Genomic DNA, 27147 nt, shown 5'->3' with positions numbered 1-27147 from the left:
CTCTGGGCAGGGAAGGCACTGTGGGCTGTGGGGGACAGGGCTCAGGCCGAGGGGGACTTGGCATCAGAATGATGGGCTGAGTGGAACTGTCTGGCTTCAGTCTCACTCTGCTCCAACCCATGGTGACCCTGGGCAGACCAGCAGACTTGGCCCAGACTTTGTGGTTCAACCTGCCCTGAGCTCCCAGCCTCCTCTGAGCTGCTGCCCGTGAGGGAGCCTGAGGTTCCCACTCGGCCTTGGCACCTCTTTCCACCCAGTAAGGGGCCTGTCTGATCTTTACGAATCTAAGACACCGCCACGTGCAGTCAGTATGGCCACGGGGACTTTTGTTCTCACGGTGTAATGACTGATTTCTTAGTCCATTCCACTCCCGGTTCTACCATGCACGTGGGTGGAGCAGCAGGGGGTCAGATGAGACTCCAGGAGACCCCATGGGGCTGCTTTCTTGCCTCTGTTTCTACCTGTGGCCCCTCTGCACAAATGCAGCTTGCCTCATCTTTAGAATCCGCCCAAGGACCTCACACCTCTTCCCAGAAGCCCCTCCGGACTGCTGCCCCTAGGAGTCTTGACCATTCCGTCCTGTGTGTCTAGAGGTGAGGGCTGGGGCCCTGGTGACCAGTGTATGTGTGTCACAGCTACCCCTGGCATGGATCCTATGCCCCTAGCTGGCAAAGACTGTGACAAGTCCTGTTTGCACAGAAGGGACAGGTCCTATTTGCTGACCAAAACGTCTGTGGACACACACGGGCCATCACTTCCCAACCTCCCACACCTCCAAAGCTGGAGTCTGGGCTGGAGGGTGGGGCTGGGATTCGGCTCTCCCTGGACCCTAGGGAAGCAGTCGCCAGCTTCAGACTTTGGTGGCCACCTGCCCAGCGATTAGGACGTGGTTGGGATCATGGGTTTAACTCATATCTTGGCTTTCTGGTGACTCCAGCAACTCACACCCTCTCTCTGGGCCTCAGCTTCCTCACCGTAAGAAGGGCACAGGAGGCTTCAGGGATGCCAGGAGGAACTAAGAAAAGATGGCACCCAGGTTGTACCGTGTGGTGATGGGCAGGAAGGCTGTGGAGCCCTTGGTCACCCTGTCTTGAAGCAGCTGCCCATCCTGGACGGACAGCTGGGCCTAGAGTTTCCCAGAACAAAGCGTCCCCCTGGCTTCCCTGGGGCTCTCAGCCAGGTGGGACAGCACAGACCTAGCCCTTGGGCCACACGGGCTGATCTCCACCTCCAGCCCAAGTGTGGACACCCTCCCTGTGGATGACCTGAGACAGAAGACAGAAGGGAGAGGACTGACCCTGTGTCCTGGCCATGTGACCCGTGTTGCAGGGTCCCCTTACCCCAGAGGGCCATGAAGATGGAGAAGAAGACGGTGGCAGGGTTGTCAAAGAGGTGACTGGCACGGGCTGTGGCGCAGGCCGAGCTCAGCTTCCAGTAGCTGCAGGTCTTGTCACAGAGCGGGCACATGGTGATATTGTTTTTCTGGTCACACATCTCCATGCTGCAAGAGAAAGAGCAGTCCTCAAGTCACTGTGCCACCTGGATGTGACACCTGTCAGGGACTACGTGGGGCGGTCACAGTGGGCACTGTCAAGGCAGGTCAGCTAGCTCCAGCCATGCCCCATCCCTCTGTCTGCCCTGGGGTACAGCCACCAAGGCTGTCACTCAACCCTGAATTTGGCAGGGCCCAGGTTCCGTTTAAGGCCCAGCTCTCACCATCTTACTATTCCTAGTGATTTTTGGACGGGGGTCTCCCATTTGCATCTTGCACGGGGTCCTGGGGCTCTGTAGCTGGGCCTGGAGTGCATGCACATTCATGTCCTGCTTGGGGCAGGAGTGAGTGGCCAGCAGAGTGTGACCCTCGGGCAGCAGCATCTGCAACCTGCACGCCCGCCACCTCTAGAGCCCAGGGTCCCCAGCGAGACCAGCTCTCTCTCCTCACCTGGTTGCTGTCAAGCTGTGCTATAGTGTACAGACTCTAAGGGGTTACAAGTTCAGGTCTGGAAAACCAGGAGAGAAGCAGGGTAAACTGAGGCAAGAAAGTAAGCTCTTGGGCCAGGTGCAGTGGTACACTCCTGTAATCTCAGCTATGTGGGAACCTCAGGTAGGAAGATTGACTGCAGCCCAAAGCTGGCCTGCGCAAAAACTAGACTTTATTTGAAAAATAACCAAAGCAAAAGGGGCTGGGGGACGTGGCTCAAGCCTAGCAAGCAGGAGGCCCTGAGTTCAAACCCAAAAAAAGAAAAAGAACTCAGGCTCTTTCTGCACCCTTGCTGCAGGCCAGGCCCCAGGCTGAGCTGGGCACTTGCCCTGAAAATCTGGCATTGAGCCATGGTCACCTGGACACCTAGGTGTCATACTGAGACCTGGCCAGCACGAGTGTCCACCTGGCCTGGACCAGTACTGGGGCCTACAGTAGTTTAATCCCACCTTCACAGATGGAGAAAGGAGCCCAGAGAGGGAAAGCAATTTCTTTAGCGCCACACAGCACAGAGGGAATGGAACCCTGGTCTCTGAATCTTCAAAGCCTTTGCAGGAATGGCCTTCAAGGGCCACAGGGATCCCTGTTGAGATGGGGCACCTGGGCTGGGTCCTTGCTCATCTGTCCTACACTCTGTAACCCTGGCCACGTTCTCTAGGTCCAGACTCAGTTTTTCCTTCTGGAAAATGAGATGGGGGCCAGAATACAGCTCTTCTGGCTACTGCTGGCCTTGAACTCTTCTTCCTGTGAACTTGGAACAGACCCTGATCTATGTAAAGTCACCCAGGCTGCAGCGCTCATTCCCAGAGGTCAGGCGGCCGTATGGGGAGGTGAGGGAAACTGAAGCAGGTGCTTTTGGGCTTTGTTTTGTTTTTTAGATTTCTGAATGAATGTGAACTCATGGGCCAGCTCATGTCTGGCCCACGGGGTGGTCCTCCCCTGTGCCCAGCACGGAGGGCACCCGGCTCAGCTCTCCTCCCTCAGCAGCTAGACATTTCCTTAAAAACTGCATGTGCCATTTTGTGAGCGCCAGGGGCCGTGAGGACCTGGGACTCGGGGAGATGAGGAAGTGTGAACGTCAGCCAAGGTCGCTGTCACGGAGCTCCGGGACGTGTGTGCGCGTGCGTGCGTGCGTGCGTGGGGGGAGGAGGGTCAGGCACCTGCCTGCAGGACAATGTGTGCTCCAGAGCCAGCTGCTCTGGGCTTGAACTTCAGGTGGCTTTGGGCGGGCGACTCTAAGTCCTTCTGCATCACTCTAAGACAGGGACTTATTTTTGCCAAAAGCACTGTCTCCTCACCTGGGCACACAGGATAACTGGAAACAGGAGAAAAGCTGGGCCCCCGCCTGCACTTTCCACCCGTCTCCTTTACGCTGAGTCTCTCTCTTTTACTCGAGGTGACTGAGTCTGAAGTCACCTTGGATTCCATGAAGGATCAGACTGACTGGTAACATATTTGTGACAAAGGACCAAAAGTAACTCAAGAAAAGGATCAGCAGTGCCTCGCAGGACAGAACACCCCCCAGTGAAGACAATGACCCAAGACGGGGAGGGTGCACCCTGGGCAGCAGTCATCTGGTGGGAACCGAGTCGCTGTCCTCCAGCGGTGGCAGCGGTGAGCGGAGGAAGCAGAACTGAGATGAATCAGGAAATTGCATTCCTCTTGCCCCTGCCCCAAACCTCCTCTATTAAACCCAAAGCTCACGTCAGTACCCAGAAAGTGGGTTGAGCACTTGCTCTGCCTCCTCCCACGCTGAGCCATGCCGGGTCATAAGCCCCCTCTGCCTTCACCACCGCTCGCCCCCGTATTTGGCGTGCTGGGAACAGTGGCTGGACCTGACCGTGGGACTGCAGAGCGGGGCTTCGGGCCTGGAACCCAGCTGCTCTAGCTTTCCCATCTGTGGAGTGGGGTTCTGATAACGAGGAGCACCGTGCTGTTGGGGCGTCAGGAGGATGAGGCAGCAGCATGTGTGACAGTCCTTGCAATCAGCCTCACAGTCACCACCATTACTGTCATTGTGGGAGGGACCCAGCACCCCAAAACTGTACCAACTTCAACAGGAGCCCAGGAGCCCACCTGTGGGGTCCACCTCTTGCCCCTCACCAGGCATCACTCTTCTGGGTCCTCTCCAGGGAGCAGAGGGGACAAGATGTGCCCTCTGTGAGTGGCCTGAGCCCTGCTCCGGGGAACTGGTGGGCAGAAGGCCACCAGTTGTCTTAGGCCCACAGCAACTCCCCCTGCATGGGGGTGGGGGCCTGGAGGCCTGGGGGGTGGCCTCGGGGCAGGGAGGGCCAAGGCACCCCTCTGTCTGCCTGCCCGGGGGCCCCATGGCGTGTCCCAGCCCTGCTGTCTGCCAGCCTCAGCTTCCAGTGTAAAGGCCACCAGCCAGACAAAAAGCCTTTTTCTGATGCCTAAACTGGGCCAAAATACAGAGAAGGAGCAAGAAGTGCCATTCTTTAGAGAGCATGGGGGTTGGGCAGCACTGTGCTGGCCATGGGGCCTCCTGCATGCTTAGCCTGGCTGGATGGGCTCCAGGGGACCACACGCCTCCTGCTTCCATCCGAGGTACCAACTGGGACAGCGGCTGGGAATGGGACAGAGGCTAGGGTTGGGACAGACCCCACGGTTGTGACAGATCAGGACAGTGGCTTTGCTTGGGTCTCTGAGTAGCTGCTGTTTGCTTTTCTGACCTTGGTCTCGGGCAGGCAGACAGGGGATCTTGGTGCCCTTTCTTGGGGAGTCCGCAGCCTGGGCTGGCACAGCCCCCTCCATTCAGGAAGGAGGAGACGGGGACTTCCTAGGCTTCTTCCAGGGGCACTTTGGGGAGCCTCACCACCTTTCACTTGCCATCGCCCTCAGGCTTTGAGCTCTTGCAGACAAAAGCCTGCCGTAGCGTCCCCCAAGTCTGGGCTGCTTTGATCGTTCCCACAGTGGCACAGGGACCTTCTATCATACAGCAAAGAAAAGAACTCGCTTTCCTCCGCGAGGACAGAAATGACACTGGAGGAAGGAGGGGGAAGGTTCCAGATGGGTGGGATATTTGAGAGGCAGTTCACATAGGAAAGCATCACTTCAACAAGAATTGGACCAGATGTGGTCTTCCGGGCTTCCGGGAGCCACCTCTTCACCAGCCTTAAGGCTCAAGGCCTCTTTACTGGCCGGAACTGTGGTGCACGTGGCGTCATTAGCAAGTCCCGGAGCTGACGCACTAGGACTTCTGACACCGAAAGCTCCCACAAGGCAGCACGGGGTCAGATGGCCCGCAGGGCCTCAGTGCCCTGGCAGAGTGCTCAGGGCACAGCAGGCCCTGACAGACGCTGGAGGCCCCTCGGCATCTGGACCTACCACGCTCCGGCCTGGGGACGCGAGCACACGACACCCTCATCTCTGGGCTGGCCTTAGCCATTGATGCGGGAGGGGATGAAGTGCTGCCTGGGAGAACAGCCTGCTCAGTGAGGCTGGGCTGCCTCTGGGGTCTTGGCCATGTCCCAAGGCCTCCCTACGTGTGATCTCGCGTGGCGTCCAGCAGAAGGCACACGGGAGCTAAGCACAGACTGGGTTCACTGTGGGGCACCGTCACTGGCCATTCCTGAAAGATTTTCTCCAGCCTGGGGACAGGAGGACACCATGCAGAAGGCTCAGCAGGTAGAGTCCACTGCCCACTCCCACCAACCTTAACCGCACAACGGAGCCGGGAGTGTCCTCTTTGTATAATGACCAAGCAGACAACAGCAACAAAAAACCCTTCAAAGCATGACAACAGGCCCAGTGTTTGACATCTTCCCTCCACCATGAAACCTGCTCCAGGACCACCCTTCCCGGAAGGAAGCCCACCTGGAGACCGCAGTTAAGCTCTGGAGTGTGAGCATTCCGTCCCCACAGCCCGGCCTTGCTGGGGGTTTCTGCCGGCATGGCCGTGTGTGGGCCAGAGTCCTAATGAGTTCTGTCCCTGTCATAGGGGAGGTTGTGCCTGGTACAGGTGGGGTCGCCACCTACCTGGGGATGTTTTGGTCCACAGTGGCGCAGCCATAGAGGAAGACGATGATGCCCACGATTGACGCGGGGATGAGCATCTGGGTGTACGCACCCAGCCAGGCGAAATACAGACCGATCTTCTCCCCGAAGTACTTCCTGCGGCACACGCAAACGGGGACAAGCTTAGTCCCACCCCAGACCACGGGAAACTTGTCACTGTGCTAGAGGAGTGGGGCTCTAAGACATGTCAGGTCCCTGAGTACTTTGCTCTTTCTGTACTTTTCTCTCTCTCTTTTGGGGTTTGGACTCTGGGTCTCGCTCTTGCGAGATGCCCTTCCACTTGAGCCACGCTCCCAGACCTTTTTGCTTTAGTTATTTCTCAGATAGTCATGTGCTTTTTTGCCCAGGCCATTCTGGACCACAGTCCTCCTACCCCCACCTCCTGAGTATCTGGGATTACAGATGTGTGCCACCACGCCCTGCTCACTTTTCTCTTTACAAATACTTGTTTTTGAGACTGATGCTCCTGCCTCAGCCTCCCAAGTGCTGGAACTACAGGTGTGCCCCACCATCACACGCCCAGCTCACTTCTCCCGTGTCCTGAGGAGGCAGCACACACTTGGTGGGTGGGGGGTAGTGTATACCTAAGGTTGTTGACTACATCCCAAGTCTGTTCAGTGTAAGGACTGCAGTGAACCTTGGTGAGGACAGAGATGCCAGGGGAACCAGTCATTTCTCTCTAAAATGTGTTGGAACTTAAATGGCTGAAATGGCTTTTTGTGGGCCAGAACCTGGTCTGCAAGTCCCTGCATGACCCGTTGCCCAAGCTGGTTGGCCCTCCTTCCTGCCTCAGGGCACTGGGTTCTCTTGAACCTCTTACAAATTCCTACACACTTCGGATCTGCTTTAATTTTCCCCTCAATACCACAAAGCAGGAACCCTTGGCAACCTCCCCGCCCAGCCGGGCTGCGGTGGATTCAGGATGAGATGTGAACGAGTCTGGAAGGCCCATCCTTTAGCAGACGTGAATAATCTGGCAGGGTTGCTGAACACAGGGAGACCTGGATGCTCCCACACAGCCTTCAAGTTTAAACAGGTTCCAGGTAGCTGAGCATTCAAATCGTTGTGACACACAGTGATTGCACCCGACGTACATCCACCCAGGGCCCGACTTCCCACAGCCTCTGCCAGACAGGTAAAGCCAGACTGGGACCCACGTACCTGACCAGATCAATGGGCTGGTACTTGTAGAAGACCCCATAGCTTGCCCACTCCTCGTACAGGAGCTGGAGAGAGAAAGGGTGTGGAGCTGGTGAAGGTGTCACTCGCCAAGGCTGCTCCCCAGGACACAGAGCAGCTGGGGCCTAACCCACCCCCAACACATATTCATTCATTCATTCATTCCTCCATTCAACAAATGCTTATCAAGAGTTTGGCTGTATACTGGCCAGAGTGAGCCTGCATTTCAGGGTGCAGAGGATGGGAAAGATGCTTCTGGCAGGCTGTGGAATCCCAGCTCTTTGTGATTAGGTCAGGACAACGCCTGACATTGTGATGCATTCAGGATTTTCAATCTTTTGGGTATGTTAAACCATTTTTTTTTTTTTTTGCGCTAGGGAATGGAACTCAGGCCTCTACCATTGAGCTGTACCCCCAGCCCAAACCCATTCTTTATAAAAGACATCAAATCACCAGTTTGAGCAGAGAAATATCAATGGCAAAATTAAAAATCAAATCTCATGGGATGCAAAGATAGCTGGAGGTTTCTCTCTGGGGATAGGCTGCCTGATTAGCAGCACTCAGTGAAATAAATGAAGGCGCACGTGCCATGCTGGCCCCGGGCTACAGGCAGGGATGGTAATGAGGTTGGTGGATTGTGTGAACAGGGAGGGGTCTCCTGGGGGAGACGTGTGTGGGACTGCTGGTCACCAGAACTCCATGCACACGAGTAGTTAATGGGTCACCAACCTTTGCTCACATTACACCTTCAGCTGCAAGGCCACTAGGGAGGGGACGACGCAGGGAGCCAAGGGTCTGGTAGCTGACTGAGGACCTGGAGCAGCTGCTTGTCAGAGGGGAGCTTGGGTACCCCTCTCCTCAGCTCTAAGCTCCACTGGACTTAGTCACCTCCCAAGTTGAGAGTTCAAAGTCATGGATAGAGAGTGGAGTCTTTTCAGTGTTTCTAGGACTTTTTCTCCCAGGCCCTGGAGGGCGGGCAATGGAGTGGGAGGCGTCCAAGCATCTTTTGTGGAGGTAATACGGGGGACTGATATATACATAGACCCCAACTAACAGATAGGGAGAAGCCCCCAGAGACCATCCCCACCCTCCCCAATCATGCACATGGAGGGAAAACTCCTGAAATCCACAAGGGGCCACGGCCACTGTGCAGCCCCCCCAGAGCTGTTGGCCTCACCCACAGTTTGCAGGTGACTTGCCAAAGGTCACCCTGCTGATCAGAGGGGAGCCAGGCTGCTGTGTACCTCACAGTCACCTTGAGCAGGACCAGAGGAGCCAGTGAGGGCTGGAGTTGCCCCAGAAATGCACACAATAGGAGGAAGGTGACCCCAAGAGTCCTTGGGGCTGCCACCAGCAGTGGGAGGCACCCAGAGCTGTGTCCAGCCCCACACACCTCACCAGGGGGACACAGGAGCCCTGAGAGCCCTTCTTTTGTGGCACAGCAGGTCGAGACCATATGGTCCTGGGTTATCCCTTCCCTGCTCCCTCGGGAGAGGAACGGGGAGGAGGCAGGGCTGGGGACTGCCTTGTGGACTTCACACTGGTCCCAGCCTCTTCTGCTGTGGCTTGGTGTGCATCCTCTTCCCTCCATGTCCACATTTAAAAATGGGGGCAGGGGCTCCTATACTCAGATCCTATTGTGGAGACATGAAACCATCACCCAGGTCCTCTCTGCTAGGGACTGAATACGTATGTACCCCCAAACTCATACTTGGAGTCTGTATCCCCAGGTGACTACACTGAGAGATGGGGCCTTTTGGGAAGAGACTGGGGTTACATGAGGTCATGAAGGTGGGGCCTTGACTCTAGGACTAGGGTCCTGTAAGAAGAGGCTCTCCTGCCACGTGAGGATGTGGCAAGAAGATGGCTGTCTGCAAGCTGTGAAGACAAACTCACTAGGAGCCCAAGAGGCCAGCACCTTGACCTTGACCTCCAGAACTGTGAGACAATTCAAGTCTGCTGGCTGGAGGTATTTGGCTATGGCACCCGAGCTGCCTAAGATCCTCTCCACTACTGATCCCCAAGCTCCAGAGCTGATAGGCAAAGATTCCTTCAAAGGAGTCTTGATGATTAGAGTTGTGGAGGCAGCCCATGGAGGCCCTGTCTCCACACCAGAGAGCCACTCAGCCAGCTGCCCCCAAAGGGTTTCTCACTTTCTGGAGCTCCTCCTGTAGCTCTGAGAAATACCCGAGAGAGCGTAAGTGCTGGGCCTCATCCACAGTCAACAGTCACCTTTAGAAAGCAGGGCAGAAGCTTGGCATGGTGGCACACGCCTGTAACCTCAGCACCTTGGAGGCTGAGGCAGGAGGATGGCGAGTTCCAGGCTGGCCTTGGTTACGTAGGGAGACCCTGTCTCAAAACACCGACAACAAAAGAGCAGCAACTTAGGAAAGCAATATGCATTCTCCATCAGCTGGGAGCAAGCCTTGCTGTGGAAACCCTGGGTTTTGCCTCTCCTGTTCTGCACAGAGCGACTTTTTCTTTAAGATCCCATTAGAGTCATAGATAAGATGCACTCTCGGGATTCTAGGTTCTGAAAGAACTCTAGCCAGGCTGGCCACTGGGGAGGAACCTGACCAGCGTGTTGGCTCTGCTGAGCAGGGTGGTGGGGGAGCTTCCTGGAAGACCCTCCCCGGCCCCTACTTGGCACTGAGGGGCGAGGAGCACCGTCCTTCCTCCCAGGCCACTGCATGCTGGCGTGATTTGCACAAGTGGGCTCCTGTGCAGCATCTGTGTGTCTGGTCACACAGACCATGACAAAAAGGCCAGAGGTTCCCTGGGAAAGATGGTGAGGTGTGCCATACCCCAGGGGTGAAGCAGCCAGCACCGACCTGGAAACCTCCTCCCAGACAAGCTGGGGGTGCATCAGAGGAGGGGGAGGCTGTAAAGGGAGGGAGAGGAGAATGGAGCTGCCATTGGGGAGAGGGAGGGAGAAAGAGACAGAGAGAGGGACACAGAAACTGTAGCTGGACACAGAGGCATTGGTTAGAGACAGGGAGGGAGAGATGAAGACATCAGGAACAGAGATAGCAAGAGACAGACACAGGGACAGAGACAGACGGAGAGAGGACAAAGCCTACACTAGAGGAGGCATAAGGATGTAGGAAGAGAAGCACCTGAGATGCCCTCACGAGCACATGGCCACATCACGAGGTCACCCTGAGACACGCTCACGAGGACACAGCCATGTCACGTGGTCACCGAGTCACAGGGTCCAGCTGACCTGCACAGCCTCAGCAGGCCCATACCGTCCTGATGGAGGTGGCCGATGGAGGCAGCCCCAGTTTCTACATAAACCACCCGACTTGGCGGACTTTTCTTCCTGCCAAGAGAACATCACGCCCTGTGCCGTCAGGCTGAGAAATCACAGAGAGGCTTCCCCGTCACCACGGGCAGGAGGCCAGGGATGCACCTTAGTCTTGGTGAGCGGGGAGGAGTCAGGCCTAGGCTGGGTGGACTGAGAATCGAATCAGTCCAGGGTCTATAGCTCCAGCCACAGTGACTGAAGCCTTCCAACTCTGCACCTCGAAGGATCCTGGCTCAGCCCACAGTATCTCCAGCCTGGATCTCTCTCTGGACGCCTGGCCAGGCAGGCCCCTCATGGTACTGATTCAGTCCCTTGTGAGTGGATGTCTTGCCCTTGCAGCCCCCTAGAATAGAGGACCAGGTTTAGCTGGTCCTCATTCCGTGAGGATGCTGCAGTGCTGACCTAGAACCGACCCAGAGCACAGTATAGCATTTCAGGAATGATTGCTGAATGAATGAATGAATGAATGACCGGTTGGTCCTGTGGCTTCCAGTTCAGCACAGGGGTAGGGTGACCTCAGCCCAACGCCATGCCCCCAGCAAGTCCCTTCTTAGAGGTCTAGCTGTTCCCTGCTCCATGGGACCCCACATAGCCTCGTCTCTGAGGGGCTCTGGCAGCAGGACCCAGAAGCTCTCCACCAGGTCACCTCTGTAGGCCTCAGGGAGCCCGGTGCTCAACCAGCCTTTAGTTCTATGTAGGTCTAAGCTTGCCCATGGGAGGGGTGCTGGCTATGGGACCCCAGTGTTTGCGATCCCATCACCAGGTCGATGGCTAGCCTGCACTCAGTCTCCACCCAGACCTGTCACTTGCTTAGATACCACTGTCCCACCTCCAGCTCAGCATGGGAAAACATCCTTTGCTGTTTCTCTTATGCCTGTGAGGTACTCAAGGCCAGGCACCCAGGCGCCAGCCAGTCACAGAGCAGTCAGAGAGAAGCCATAGGCTTTGTTATAGGAAAGGCAAAATTTTCAGACCCAAGTCACCTAAAATGGAGCCATGCTGAGAGAGTGAGAAGTTCTCCAAGGCTCTGAGTTAGGACCAAAACACTTATCTGACTTTCTTCCCATCCATTCCTACTCATCCATCCATCCATCTTTCCATTTATACATCCATCCATCCTTCCATTCACCCACAGACCCAATCCTCCTTCCTTCCTCCTCCCTCCCTCCTTCTCTCCCACCTCCCTCCCTCCCTTAACTGGCATCATTACTCTCTGACTAGCTGGGACACTAAATCGGGGGCAGGGAGAGGCACATTGGAGGAAGACAAAGTGACTGGGCTTGAACACCCTGGAGCTGTGTTGGCTGGACCTGGCACACAGAAGAGCCCAGTAAATATTTTTTGAATAATTCTGAATGAGACTGTCCTGCACCAATGTAACCATGACCCAAGTAGACTCAAGACTAGAAAGGCAGCCAGCGTGGCTGAAGCTTGGGGTGGGGTGGGGGGAGTGGGGAATTGGGGTAGAGGGGCCTGTGATCCAGAAGATGGAGTCCAGCCATCAGCGGGTAGCTTGTGTCCATGGGGAAGGCAGGGGTGTGGGGAACAGAGAGTGGACTTTAAGGCCAGAGTGGTCAGAAAGGCCCATGGAGGGGACAGTGCTTCTCCATTGGGATTGGATGGGGACATTCTGCAAGTCACGGGTCCCAGACAGATGCCAGATGTTACACTAAAAATAACCAAATATGTAATTTTTGTGCTAAATCAGATAGCATCTTCATTGGATTCCTAGGCGGGCAAGTTTTATCAAGTACCAAAGACTTCAAAACAAGTATGGGGCTGGAGGGAGGCTAAAAATGAACATTCCACCCACGCCAGGATTTGGGACCAGGCCACCATTGTGAGGCTCCCAAGGGAGACTCCCCCCCTGCCACCTCTGGAAGGACCAGTGAGGGGAGCGGTAAGAGGTGGAACCAGTGGGGTCCATGGAGGGCCGTCCCCAAGAGGGAGGCCTGGGTTTGTTTGGGGAACAGAGAAAGGCTGACGTGGATGCCAGGGGAGAGGCTGGTGTGGGCTGTGGGCATGGGCGCTGGAGGCCACGAAAGAACCTTCCTGACTATGGAGCACAAAGAGCAAATGGCTTAAGGGATAGGCTCACAGAGGAGGTGGGGGACTTCCTGAAGAGCCTGGGTGGGAGGAGTAGGGACCCCTGCTGTTGGGGACTGGGGCTCTGGTGCCCCTGTGGCTCCTGAGTTTATCTGTCCTGGGTGAATGTGAGGCTAAGCCAAGTGCCCCTTCAACGGTGGCAGTCATGGCTGGCTCAGGCTGCCCCAGTGAGCCCAGAATAGACTGCAGCCGGATTTGGTGGAGGAAGGGGACGGGTGTGGAAGGCACAGTCTCCTCTCCTCCACATGTTCACAATCACGCTTGTCTCCCGAGTGTGGGAGGGGAAGTAATGGCACCACGAGTGGCTATCTCTCAGCTCCTTCAGGGAGACCCCCCAAGGGCAAGTGGACCATGCTCCTGCCTCTGCTGGGACCCCCTCATCTCACACAGTCCACCCGACCCCAGCAGACCCCAGCATCCTGACGGCGCCTTCAGTTCTGCTCCACGTCAACTTACTCTTCTGTCGTTGAACTTGATGTTTTCACCTTTGTAGTCTCCCTGTTAAAGAAAAGGAGAGTTTGGTCACCGAGTGCTGCCTCCCCAGCAGCTTAAACTCATAGCATTTGAGACACAAACTCCAGCAGCCCTCAGTGACACAGATGAAGAGGGTTCTGGGACAAACTTTCACGCAGAGGATGAAGGTCGACCAGGTGTCCCTCTTTGACCGATGAGAAGTGCCTTGTAGGTAGCGTCCCTCTTTGACCGATGAGAAGTGCCTTGTAGGTAGCGTCATGTAGGATGAGCGTGTGCTCATGTCTTGTCCCTGAGCCCACCCATCTAGGGAGGCCCCCCCCCGCCCCGTTTCACAAGAGACATCTACACTGGGATCCCAACACGTCTTTCTTTACACATAGCTGCGGTCAGACCTGGGACTCACACCCAGGCTTCTAAATACAAATGGAGAGAAGGTTCTAAAAGTTGGAAGTGAGTCCAAAATATCAAAGGTTGACACAATAACCAAGGAAGAACAGGGAGAGAGGCTCTGCCCAGTTGGGGCAGGGCTGGCCGTGCCCCGTCCACTGGTCTTGAGAGTGGCCCGGTGGATACCCTTCCTGACCCCTTGACAGCAGGAAAGACCTGGCCTTGTCCTCAAACAGGCAGCCCAGTGTGGGGTCTGTGGGTGGAGGTGCTCCGTGGTGGCCTGGCCTGCCTCCTCCTGTCTCCAGGGATCCCTCACCCACCCAGGCCCGACCCCCAGGTCACCCACTGCTTCATGAATGGCACAGTCACACGATTCCAGGAGTAGTTCATTTATGCCAGAGGTCTGTTTGATGGTGACCTCAGGGAGCAGATGCCAACTAAGAAGGAAGCCAGAAAGCCATTGAGTAGCCAACAGAAATGTCAAGTCCTTTCTGTACACTGACACCCTCTAATTACAGGAGACCTCAGCAGGGTCTCGCTCAGAACATGTGACTCGTACTCAGCACACAATGCTAACTAACATTGGATATCTGGTTGACAATAGCCAACGGCACCTGGTCCGAGAGAGATTCTTGTTGAATGAATGAATGACCACAGTAAGCAAGGGACAGAAGGGGGGTGAGGATGCTACAGGCCACACAGAGGCCAGCAGCACTGATGCAGCAGCACAGCTTAATGGGGAGGAAGACAGAGTAGGCAAAGGTGAATAAAGCGAGTATGGCATGGCACGCAGTGAAGAGCCACTAAGCCCTCGCTGAGGTCAGCTGGAGGTCCCTCCACTGTGCTCTCTGTTCAGCCGCGTGGGCCGCACGTGGTTTCCTTCAGAGGGACAAGGCCAACCATCGGATACTTAACGGGGGCGGGGGGTGGGGTGGTGTCCTTCGTTCGTTACAGAAAATTTATGGATGGAAGATTCCTTATTTCCTAAAGACATTGGGAGCCACAATCTAGAGGTCCCAGACTCTGCTCTCTTGGCTGAGTGCCCTGGGCAAGCCACCTGAGTTCTGCAAGCCTCAGTTTCCCCACCTTTTAACATGGGAACCAGTCTCACATTGCAGCCTCCCGTGTGGCTGTGTAAGGGCATGTGACATTTCTTACACGTCGGTTCTCCGAGATGGGATGGGCATCCCACCACGGGCATGGTGGACTGGGGAGTCTTGAACCCACCCAATCAGGCAGTCAACAGAATCAACTTCTAGGACAGAGGTGGCTGTGAAAAGCAGGAGGTGGGGGTTGGGGGGATAAAGTAGCATAGTGACCATTAGCAATTATTTTTGTCCCCGGTTCCCCTACAGGGACTGTGACGTCAGGTAAATTACTAAACCTCTCTGATCTCCGTGTCTGCACCGTATTAAATGAGACAAAGTTTCCACTAAACACAGTGCGCTGCACACAGGAGGTTCTGGGGATGTTGCTCCCTTTCCTTTTAAGACTCAAAGGCTGATTCAAAGTGGACAGGAGGCCCTGAAACATTCTGGCTTCTGTGCCCCAACTTCTCCCCAGGGATTACCAGCGGGAAGGCCGAGCCGGGCAGATGGGGCTCTAGACTGCTGCTCTGAGGTCATGGGCAGCACTGGATAGCACTGGATCTGGGAGGTGGACAGTGGAAGGAGGTGGGAGCACCGTGAGGACCTGGGGTCTGAACCCTGTGTTTGGAACATTGACAAGACAACAGGTCCCTCCCCAGGCAACCAGACTCAAAGTGACTCAAACCCACACTGTGTTTATTGAGCACTAAGTGCAGAGTGCTAGGGTTTTGTGAGTGAGCCACCATGTACACCGAAAGGTGGCCACACAGTGGCACCTCTGTGGGATAAGGGCATCGGCAGCCCAGCTGAGGACGGAAGAAGTCACCTGTGCAGCTTGGTATGGACGCTCTGTCTCCTGGGGAGGGGGACAGTGAGCAGTGCTGCAGGCAGGCATTGCAGCATGGGTGAAAGCACAAAGTAGGGAAGCTGGGTCAGGTCACCCCAAATCCCTGGCCCTACAGTGTGGAGAAGGCCCACTGGGGGAGGTGACGAGGACAAGTAGCAGATGAGACAAGCATCTTTCTCTGGCTGGCCTGTCCTCTGCGTGGAATGCCGGGCGCTGTTCCCACACCGCCTTGTTTCAATTTTGCCTCTTAGCCCTTTTCTGATTGCATTTGCTCTGTTACCCTCTGCTGCGCTGAGGATTAGATAGTGCAAGGCATAAGTCTTGACCCACAGATGGGGACACTGAGGCTCAGGGAGACCAACTCAAGGGACTGACCCTGCTTGAGGCCAAAAGGAGTGGCTGGGATGGTAATCCTGGTCCCTGGACTCTTGGGCCTGTCCTCTCTCTCTCCTGCTTCTGGGCTCCTAGTCTCTGTAGTAAAGCCCATTTGGAAAGTTCCAGAGATCTTCTGTCTGGGGTTCCCACACTGCTCAGGCCCCATAGCCTGATCTCAGTGCCCTGCTGAGCTCTGGCCCCGGTTTCCATGGAGACAATCATGCCTCTCTCTCCACTCCAAGCCATGGCCATGACTATATTTGTCTGGGGGAGACCAGTGGGATTTGGAGATCCATTGCAGGAAGCTGGCCTCTTGCTCTGTAGAAATGGCTACACACAGCACCCCAGTCGCTGCCAGAGCCCAGGGTGGGGGGGCGGGAGCCAGGGAAAACATGTGGACCAGCTGGCTGTGAGGTGCAGATCGACTGGGCACAGTGTCTGCCACAAACACCCCTGTCTCGGCGGGATTGTTCTGCCAGCAGAGACGGCCTCGCATGGGGGAACAGGAGAGACCTGTGTGAGGCTGACATTTCTAGAGAAGCCAAACAGGAAGCCATGACCACAGGGAGCTCCCTGGGGGGGGGGGGGGGGCGTGGCCTGCGGGGATTCGGGGGTCAGTGACTGCAGAGATAAAGTGTGTGTCAAGGTTACTCACATCATGCAGTGGGTATGCAGCCGAGTACACGCCATTGGCCAGCAGGCTGGTGATGCCTTCAAAACAGAGGGAGAGAGATTATGGGTCAGACAGGTCTCTGGTCCCCCACTTGGAAGTCAGAGCGGTCACAGGGCAACCCCAATCACGGGGGAGTTTGCTCAAAGTCAAACGCACCTGGCTACCCAGAGCCCGGCCACCTTTCTGGGGTTCTTCCCAGGGTAGGACGCGGAGGGGTGAGTTATCGATTGGCAGAGCTAGGAAGACACAGAGGAGACCCCAAGAGGAACTACCGCCAGGGAGGAAGGAGGTGCGAGCAGCAGCCCCAGACTTCCGATGCACCAGCTACCCCCGCCTGCCTGAGGGCAAGCCTGCAGACTGGAGAGGTGGATGCGAGGGGTTAGAAGGCTGAATCACGAGAAAATGCGCGGATGGGAAACCGATGGTGTCAGAACACACACACAATTTGGAATTAGGCTCTAGGTTGATTGGAAAAGCAGAAGGGAGGCCCCACACTTACCGTACTTCCCACACTTCCAACTTTTACTTAAAAGGGCAGGGTCCTTCCTTCTTCCCTCTCCTTGCCCTGTTTACACATTGGCTATTAGTTACCTGGAAGGGCCTGGAAGGACCAAAGCTGAATTTGGGGGACAGAGCTGGTGGGGGGTGAGGAGCTCACGGGGCAGCAGGAGGAGGCCTGGTCTTGCTTTGCTGGCCCCAGGACCTGCGCTGGCACATTACAAAAATAACCAGGCCTGCACCTGCTGACAGGTGGACAGCGTGCCCAGCCCCAGAAGTCGGTACTGGAGTTGGGGCAGGAGAGTCAGGGCCGGGCATGGCCAAGCAGGTCCTGGGACCTTCATCTGACACAAGGCGGGGGTGTATGTGGAGGGGGACCAGCACCACAGAGGGGTTTCCATGAACCCCTGCTGCTCATGATTCTCTGGCCTAACACCACTTTCTAAGTGTACTGGACGTTCACCGCAGCCTGGCAGCTTGGCCTCGGTGACTCTGCTTGACACCAGTGGGAAAGGACCTCCTGGGAACGCCTTAAAAAGGGACCATCTCCCCAGTCAGTGGTCAGAGATGGTCAGGGGCTCTGAGGGACGCTCAGGCTCACAACTAGAGAAGAAAGGAGCCTGTGACCGAAACCACGCAGAGAAATGAAGAGTCCATCTGTTCATCTGCCGTAAGAAGTGGACGTAGGGTCAGGGCCAAGCCTGCGGCCTCCTCACCCTTTCCAGCTCGCTCCCAGGGTGGACCTGCCACAGGGCCTTGCTGTGTCTGGTAGGCTTGTTCCCCACTTTCTTCAAGTCTCTGCCCAAATGTCCCCTCATCACAAAGGCCTTTCCTGGCTGTGGATCCTAAATTTCTTAAACCCCCAGCCTCCCTCCTCCCTTAAGATCACGGTCTGGTTTATCTCTTCACTTAGTATTTGTTTCTTTCCCCTAAGATATAAGCCCTGACGGGCAGGGAGCCCAAGAAGAAGAGTCCTGTGGGGGAAGGGAACCCGTCATTCCCCCACCAACTGTGTGAAGCGGGGGCAGCAGAGAAGTCACCTCGATCTCTGTCCTCTATCCCTAGCAACAGGGAGCCAGCCCTGCCAGGATCCTTGTGGACACCCACACAGACCCCTATACCCCAGGAATGACCCAAGCAGCCCCAGACCCTGGACTCCGCAGGCCCTCACAGCAACCACACGCATTTCTATGGAGAAGACCCTGCGGGGACCCGATGGGGAGACTGAGGTCTCAGATTCAGCCTTAGACTTGAGCCACGCCACCCATCCTCTGGTGGTCTTCCAAAGCTTTGCTCTGGCAGCTGTGACCTGAAGAAGCACTTTCAAACCCAGCCCCTGTGTTTACCTGCTTCCTTTCTCCACCTCCACCAGCCTGCAGAGCAGTAGCACCTGTCTTTCTGGAGTTTCTCGATGGCTGAGGGAGCCAGAACGAGGGGCCAGGCTTCCTGGGTTCCTCCTGACCTGACCCCTGGATGGGGCTTCACTCCCACAGATACAGCACTTGGGCTCAGAGATTTGGGGCCTGGAAGGGTGTCTGTGTACTGGACCTCGGTCACAATGGTTAGGATCTTGCTGGACTCCTGGCAGGATCATCTGCCCCCTGCACCCTGGCCTGTCCCCTGGAGTCTCTGCACCGAGGCCTCCCCCCGCCACTCTGAACTGTACTTCCTGCAGCATCCTTTCCTCAGCAGAAGCTGCAGCAGCAGGATGAACCTGCCTGTATGAAGACTCCGGCTCCTCTCACACCTGCTCTGTCCCCTGTGGCCACAGCTTGGGCCTCACACAGGTTCTCCATGTGACAGAGGCCTCGCTTTGCAGAGGAGGAAGACTAGGAAACATAAGGAGCTTGGCAAAATTTCAGCACAGCAACCTGAGCCTCAGCTGCAGGTGAGGGACTGTGTGGGAGTGGTTCCCACTTAGGTGTATTTGGGGGACTCTGAAAACCCCAGTTAGGAGGAGCCCAGTCTGCCCAGCATGGGGTGCTTTCGTGCCACCTGTGGGCTTGACAGGCCACACCACCCTGGCTGCTTCTTCCAATGGACTGGAAGAGCTGCTTGGACTGTGGCCCCTGTGAGACCCTGAGTCCTTCTGGTGGACTACAAGGGTTCAGAGCCCTTGGACTGCCCCTTGCTGGTCTGTCTAGAGTCAAGGTTACCACCGTTGGCAGACCCTGTCCACATGCTCACAAACACTCAGCAGGGCCGTAAACCTGCCTGCGGCCCTGGAACGCCTCCCCTTGCAGCTGCCCAGCCCTCAGTCTGAAACCATTACACAGACCTAAATTGAGGTCCTTTAAAAAACCCCAAGCTGGCTGCCCACCTCCCACAGAGATGATTCAGAGGCATGAGTACACTGGAAACCACCATGAGCTCGAGTCCCAAAAAAGTCCTTACCCATGCTGTACTTGGCCTTGGTACACGTCGTTCTTTTCAAGATTTCATAGACCTATTGCAGAGAGACAACAAGGGGGGTTGTGGGGGGTGTGGTTACCCAGAGGGCCCCGCGGCAGGGCAATGGCTGTGCTCTTGTTGACCAGATGAAGTTCCTGACCAGAGCAGCAGGTAGGCCTCTGCAGGAGGATCCCTGGGCTTAGGAACAGTAGGGCTGGAGATCTGAGACCCCTGGGTGAGCAAGGGCAATCTGAAGAGTCCCCATACTGCACTCCTCAGAGGGACAGACCAGCCTGGGCACAGTGCAAGGCTATGGGCGCCTCCTGGAAATTGTGGGCCACTCAGCACTGTAGTTGGCCGGGGGCCCTGGGGGCCACTCACTGTCCCTTTGCTGAGACGTGAGCGAAAGCAAGGACCTCCTGGAGACAGTGCCAAGTGTTCTAGGAGCCTGGGAGGGGTACATGGAGGCTCCATGTCACTCTGGGCCCTGGATCCCACTCTGGCCCACGCCCCCTTGAAATAGTTCATCCAGTGGCCTCTGGAACCCCAGTCAGGGAGTCTGTCTTCCTAAAAGCAGTGGGATCTTGAGTACATTCATCACCACCCTGTGCCTCAGTTTCACCAACTGCAAAATGGGGAGGGAGCAAGCTGCTCTGACCTGCAAATGTCCATTTCAGTACATTAGCTTCTGTAGCTCCTTCAAAAGCTTCTGTAGCTCCCACTCACTTGGGCAAGGCCAGTGTCCCTCAGTGGCCACCAGGCCTGTACCACCCAGCCCTGCGGCCCCTGCCTTGGTATCCATCTGCCAGCAACCCCAGCTGGCAGTCCTCTCACACACAGAACCTTCTCCACCCAGGCTGTTCCTTTTGCTGGAGGTGCCCATCTCCTGCAGACCTTGGTGTGGCTGGGTTATCTTAATAAAAACCCAGAGCAGCCCTGCTGTGTCCGTGTCTCCTAACCCCTCCCTTTCTACCATGTGATTAACTTGCTTCACGCCTCTCCCCTCCCGCTATCGAAGGCATACAACAGGTGCTCAACAGATCCATGCCGAACAAAGGAATCACTTGCTCAGTTGTTCTCAGTGACCAGTCACCTTCCAAATCTAATTGGGTGCCCTGTTTTGACTTTCTGATCCTAACAAAACTACCTCCTCCCTTCCACGCGTGACCACCACTGCTCCACATCTGCCTTCCAACTGCTCCCCCACAGCTGGCCCCTAGCAGTGTGCATTCTGGAACAAATGTGACCACATCTGAAACCTTACTGCACCACCTCCTATGGCTCCCCAGTGCCTCTAGGCTCACCCTGTCTAAGACCCCAGACCAGCACATTGGGCCCTTTTCCTGCTGGTCTTTGACTTTTTATCTGCTTCCACACTGGACTATCCCAGTGACAGGAGAGGAGCGGACATGTGTAGGAAGGGCTGTTGTCATACCTCCACACCTGGAATGGCTTCATCCCAACCCTTATACTGTCACATTTCAAAGTCCATCGGGCCTGGCTAGCCAAGGGCAAAGATCTCAATCGCCAGGTTCCTCTGGAGCACTTGGTGTCTTACAAACCGGCCACCAGGGTGTCTGGGAGACACTGCCCTTCCCCTGCCTCCCTGTCAGGAGGAAATGGAACCATGGCTCCTTCAGTCATTATCCATTTTTCTGGGTTGACTTATTCTCTGTGACTAGGTGGTTATAGCCGTCACCACTCAGGGACCACAGACTAAACTCAATTTCACAGCAGATTCTCAACAAGGTGTCCCAAAGCTCCTGAGCTGCTGAGGTCCCCTCCCCCTCAGCTAACTCCCCAAATCTGCACCTACCCCGTGCTTCCAGGAGCACCCTAGCACCCCAGAAAGCGCCTAAAGTCAGGGTGCACACGTATGAAAAAAACGGGCACGTGACTCAGTTTACACAGCTGGTTATTCCAGTTCTCCCCAGTGTTACAGTGCTGTGGAAGAAGGGACACCGCACGGCTTCTCCCAGGTGGCCAACAGTGTGCGGGAGCAGAGCTGCCTGTCTTGGACACGCCGGCCTGAACTCCACCGGGGGCTGGTGTTTTTGCCTGTGCTCCTTGTTGGTTATTATTCACAAGATTTCATGGCTAAAGTTAATCAGTAACACCATGAAAACCACGATCACAATGGTGACTGGTATCCATGCACCTATCCCGATGGAGGAGCACGGCTACCCTATATGGAGCAGGGCAGACTCATTCTCATTCGGGATGAGTCCCAGGCTTGGGAACCCTCCTGCAGTCACAAGGCACAGAGAGCAGACGGACCTTTCTGTCCTACTGTGGCTGGAGCCCCCCCCCCCATGTCAATGTGACCCACACCGCTGTCTCGCAGGTGACAGGAGACTGACTGCCCACCAGTCTCAAAATGGAGTTGATGAGAAGAGTTATCTACACCAGGCCAATCCGTCACCTCCTCCCAACCCTCGCTGCTGCCTGGCCAGGCTGGGCACTCTGGACAGGAGGAGAGAACGAGCAGAGCGTGGCTGCCAGGCGAAGCTCTTGTTTAGATAGAAATTGGGTCCTGTGCCATGCACAGCCCCGGCTTGGCTGACAGACAAGCTGGCAGCTGATGGATAAACATTTAAGCCAGTACTTTGAATAGGACAGGGTGGCCTGGTCAGACTGCAAGCCTCAGCTGGCTTAGCTGGCAAAGGCCTGGCGACACAGTCTCACCCCTGAGCCTTGGCATCTGCTGCCTGTGCCTCCTGCCCCTGCCTGAGTGCTCAGAAACTCCAGGCTGGGGACATGCCAGCCTGTCCCTGAGGAACCACGGGGGCCTTCTTGAGGTTACAGGACCTACCAGGACACCCGCAGCACACGCAGGCCCTCGGCCAGAAGGCCTCTGCTCCCAAGCCTCCTGCTGCTTTGTTCTTTCTCACGGTCCTCCTCCGAGCACAGCCATCCCCTGGGCTGGTCACTATCCTCTAGTTTCATTATTCTAATTATTTCTGTCACAGGCAATTAGAGCTAGCTTCCACCCCAAGGAATTTCACCGAAATGAAATTATCATCCACGTCCCCAGAGTCCCCTGCTCATGAGGCAGTTCCAGCATGCCGTACTCACTATTGTGCTCCGGGTTTTGCTGTCAAAGAAGGAATCCTTGTCAGATAGGTCGAACCTGTGCAAACACGGGGAAGGAGACAAGGTCACTTACTAGGACCCCGGAAATCGTCCTGTCTCCATTAGCAACAAGCATGAAGTGGATCCAACTGTGCGTGCACGAGCCGTCCATCCCTGGTGTGTGCAATGGCCTGTTTCATCGGTCCTCCCTGGGAGGCTCATAGACCTGTGGAGGAAGTAGCTCCGAGGCAGGTGAGGCCAAATGCCCTTCCTGAGACTTGGCATTGCTTTCATGACACCCTCAGCTGTAGTTTTGAAAGCCCTGTTTTAGTGGGGGGGTGAGGGGGGAAATGAGAGGACATAACATTCCACCATGACGCACATCCAGATTTGAAAACAATCTTCCTGGAACCACCAAATGGTTTGCATTCGGTGTCTTGGGCCACACAGAGATTCCCTGAGGTCGCCGAGGGCAGAGGGAGTCTCTCACTCTCCAGAGGTCTCAGGGGAAGAGTGGGGAAGGGCAGACTGGGTCTCCATTTCCAAGGAGCCTGGAAGTGAGCTGGGCGCTGGCCAGGCAGGGGTCTCTCCCTTTCACACTCCTGAGCTGGTGGAGGGAGCTGGGGGCCCTTCCTGATCTCTGAGCAGTGCGTCCAGCCCACCAGAGCTGGGAAGTGCAGTGGGAGAAGCAGGAGGCTGCTCCCAGAGACCTACACTTGGAGGGTAGGGACCTCAGTACCGAGCTGAGGCATGGGTGCAGGCTGCCTGCTCCTCTGCCATGCCGACAGGCTGTGGTACCTGGGGATGACCCCAGTCTGCTTCTGTGGTCTCAGACCCTAATTCTTCTATACCCACCTCTGCCCAGCTCCTGCTCTGCCCAACAAGGCCCTGGGGAGGCCTTGCAGCTGCCGCTCCCCCAGGTGACTACCCCACTGCCCCTTGGGAGCATAGGCTTGGCACTGCCAGGCAACGTGATGCTGGCTGCGGGCCCCTGGGGCCTCAGACTCCTGCTGGGGTGCTTTCAACTGCTCCCACTCCGAACTACCTGGCACAGGGCTGCTCAGGGTGCAGAGCTGGTTATTATTCACACCAGAGGGACAGAGTTGGGTAGGCGACACCAGACCTCTGCCTGAGTGAGGGCCCGCGTAAGTTTTCCTAAATGTCACCAAGCTGGACAAGATCCGTACCCACTAATTCTTCAGCGAACAGGGCTCTCAGCCTCCTCTGGGCTCAGCGGTGGCAGAGCTGTTGCAAGAAAACACTCTGCAGGCCAGATCCCCTGCAGAATCAGCCCGCGCTCCTCGTGCCAGGGGGCGAAGACCATGCAGGGAGTGGGGGTCACTTACAGGTGCTGCTTCTCCCGGGAGAAGGGGTAGAAGAGTCTCTTCATGGTCTGGGGCCTGTGCTCGGCCACCCTGGGCTGGATGGGGTCTGTGATCTTCTGCAGGACGGTGCTGATGGTTTTCAGGAGGCCCCGGGTCTCGCTGATGTGATACATCTAGGGGTGGCATCAGTTGGGAAACCCGTGTCACTCTGCTGAGCCCTGACCCTTGAGTCCCTTTCTTGGACCGTCAGGGTAATGTCCCACTGAGATGGAGCGTGCTGGTAACACAGCACACAGGGCCCCAGGTCCACCCTGAGAGCTCGGCATTTCAGGGAGACCTGGCCAAGAACTCGATTAAACCCTGTTCTAGAAAACATTCTCCCAAACTTGACTTCTGTCTCCAAAGAGGTAATCCAAGTGGCTTCAGTGGATCTGAGGCTCTGTGGGCCACCTTGTCCCCCCAGCATGGCTTCCCCCCACCCCACACACGAGTAGACACGGACGCCAAGCCCAACTTCCCCATCAAACTGCTTCTTAGCCATAAAGTTTTCAGAGATTAAAAGGAAAAAAATCCCAGCAAGCTAGGAAATGTAATTAAATTGCATATGATAAATTAGTTGCGACCCCACAAGCATCAAAGAAGCAGGGCTCCAAGTTGAGCTGGGTTTGTATTAATAATAAATTCCTGTGGCAGGAGGGAAGGTCTTCAGCCTGGATCTCCTCCCGCTAGGATTCGGTCTGGGGTCTCTAGAGACCACCCACGGATGAGCTGTCTTGTTCTCCATGATTGGGACCTGGGAACCTGGAGTCCTTGTCCCATGGAGCCACACTGCCTTCCCAGGGGTGGCAGGGATGTCCACTTGTCTTTTCCCAACAATCTAAAGCCTCATGGAGACTACTGCCAGGGGTCCATGTGCCACCCAGGCTTGGTATTTTGGAGTGCAAGTGTCACCACCAACCTTCTTTGTCGGCATCTTCAGTTTCAAAAACTCAGCTTCTCGGCACAGTACGTTCCAGGGCGCATGGACCTTCACAAAACCGGTCCCGTGAATTTTGGTCTAGAGGCAGAATCACAGTTCTCCATCAGGGGGGCGATGCGTGCTGAAAACCATTTTACCTTCTGATGCCACCACACTCTGGGGGCAGTTGCTGTGTGTAGCTCATCCATCACCAGTCCCACCCCTGTCAACACCAAGCACTGCTGGGTCCCCTTCATGCAGGTGGCAGGATGCACAGGAGAACAGAAGGGCCCCCCACATTACATGGGGAACATTTAAGAGCCAGGAGAGCTTGGCTGGGGGTGGGGAGGTTGGCCAGAGGACCTCAAAGAACCCGACTACAAAAGAAGACGTTTCACAGTCCGGAGCCCAGGCCCACTGAAGTAGACCTGGGCTACTCAGGGCCCTCGGGCTCCTCCCCGGCATGGTCAGGGCCACCCCACTGCCTGCTTGCAGCCTAACTCCCAGGTTCCCTGCGTCTATACTGCTGTTGTCCTCAGAGTAGGCAGTCTGGTCAGGGCAGGATGAGTTCCAGTCCGGCTCCCCCATCACAGTGCCAAGAGACTGGATAAGGCACTTTGCTCTGTCCTGAATAACAGCTGAAGGTCACTAAGGGCAGGGTGGTGAGGAGGCAGCCCAAGTGGAGGGCTTCATAAGGACAGACACCAAGCTGGGCATGGTGGTGCATGTCTGTAATCCCAGCATTCAGGGGGCTGAGGTAGGAGGATTGAGAGTTTGAGGCCAGCCTGGGCTACATAGTGAGAGAGAAAGAACTGACTCCGGCCACCATCACTACCAGCTGGACAGGAAAGGAACCTCTGCTCACCGTTTTTGCTGACTGGAGAACTGAGGCTTGGAGCAAGGAATGATCCTACAGGTCCCAGCTAGCAGGGTGGACAATCCAGGTCATACTGGCCCACGGTGTTCAGAGTCAGCTATAGTAAGACTGCCGGCCCCTAACCCTGCTTCTCTGTCTGAGAAGGGGCTTCGTCAAGGGACCAGCTACCAGGAAGTCACAGTACACTTGTCATGGACATGGGGCATTGGCCAGACCTGCCACACCTGACCCCTCCTCACAGCGAAAGGCAACCGAGTCACAACCACCCTGAGGACAGCAGGGTCCTTGCTCCCTGGGCCTTGGATGGCAGGCTGGGTCCCAGCCTGAGACCTCACTCAGTTCACCTTGCCAGTCTTGGGACTTAAGGAGTCCCATGGGGCCTGTCCCACCACCCGCTCAGGCAGCAGAGCAGCCAGCTGGGACCAAAGTCGCCTGGAGATAACTTTTTTAGCAGGAATTTGAACTCAGGGCCTTGCACTTGGTAGGCGGGCACTCCACCACTTGAGCCACGCCCCCAGCCTTTTTGGCTTTAGTTATTTTTCACGTAGGGTCTTGCTTCATCCTGGCTGGCCACGATCCTCCTAGCCATGCTTTCTCTGAAGCTGGGAGGACAGGCACGTACCACCAGGCCCAGTTTTTTATTGGTTGAGATAGGGTCTCAAGAATTTTTTTTGCCTGGCTTGCCTCAAACCTTCCTAAGTAGCTGGGATTACAGACATGAGTTACCATTCCTGGATACCTGGTGATGGCTTTTAAGAAAGCAAAATCTGTCCACAGTAGTAATCAAGTGAGCTGAAACCCACAAAGGTGATATTCCTGAGTCCAAGGCAGAGCCGGCAGCCAGGCAAAGTTCCTGGCCTGGAAAGAGATACTTCAGGCAGCTCCATGGTAAGGGCCCCCTCTCCCAGATGCCCAGGTTCATTTGCTACTTCTCTTGTCCCTCCTCTACTGATGCCCATCCACGGTCACTTTCACTGACTGTCTTCTTCCTATCACCATAGCACTGGCCTCTGTGCAGCCCCTGTTCAGGGGCCTTGCTCCGCTCAGGTCTCCTTGCTCTCTGGCCCGTGGGCTACACCCAGCAGACCCTCTACACATGTGCATGGAATGGAGCACAGCAGTGATGACCACGGTGGTGCTGACGGAGGTGCTTGCCTCCAGCCTCTTTCTGCAGTGTGTGCTGTAATTCACTTAGTCCTCACAGCTAGGTTCCACCGCTGCACTTGCTTTTCAGCTGGGGATCTGAGACACTGAGCTGTGGCCTCTGCTAGCTCACTGCACTGGTGTCCTGGACTGTTGAAATGGCCCCACCTGGGCAGCTTAACATAGAAATACATTCTGAGTTCAACAGGCCAGAGTACAAAATCCAGGTGTGGAGGCCGCGGTCCCTTCAGGGGCTCCCAGCGAAGGCTGTGCCTCCCGGGGGCTCTAGGTGTTCCTTGGCTTGTGGCTGCATCCCCCAACCTCTGCCTCTGTTGTGACCTGGCCACCTCCCGTGTATCTGTGTCTCAAATCTCCCCATGACCTTCTCTCCCATTGGTTGTAGGGCCCACCTTAAATCCGGGATGACCTCA

The 27147-nt window shown here is 55.9% G+C and overlaps 1 protein-coding gene across 4 annotated transcripts in view; it reads right to left on the bottom strand.

Annotated features, from left to right (window-relative positions):
• Positions 1-27147, bottom strand: part of Ano1 (anoctamin 1) — a 163837-nt gene that overhangs the window by 42082 nt on the left and 94608 nt on the right. For 2 of the 4 annotated variants that reach the window (XM_074050812.1, XM_074050824.1), the window contains 10 exons: positions 24697-24795; positions 23760-23911; positions 22417-22471; positions 19345-19396; positions 16952-17017; positions 16435-16490; positions 13065-13106; positions 7178-7242; positions 5978-6112; positions 1341-1501 (listed from right to left, as the gene is read on the bottom strand). In XM_074050812.1, coding sequence (XP_073906913.1) covers positions 1341-1501; positions 5978-6112; positions 7178-7242; positions 13065-13106; positions 16435-16490; positions 16952-17017; positions 19345-19396; positions 22417-22471; positions 23760-23911; positions 24697-24795 — 883 coding nt within the window. The remainder of the gene's footprint in view (positions 1-1340; positions 1502-5977; positions 6113-7177; positions 7243-13064; positions 13107-16434; positions 16491-16951; positions 17018-19344; positions 19397-22416; positions 22472-23759; positions 23912-24696; positions 24796-27147) is intronic. The other 2 variants (XM_074050816.1, XM_074050826.1) reach the window with 1 other exon arrangement.

The sequence above is a fragment of the Castor canadensis genome, chromosome 1 (assembly GCF_047511655.1).
Source record: "Castor canadensis chromosome 1, mCasCan1.hap1v2, whole genome shotgun sequence".
NCBI classification, from domain to species: Eukaryota; Metazoa; Chordata; class Mammalia; order Rodentia; family Castoridae; genus Castor; species Castor canadensis.
The sequence above is the reverse complement of the archived record's forward strand: the minus strand, read 5'-3'. Positions and strand labels throughout refer to the sequence as shown.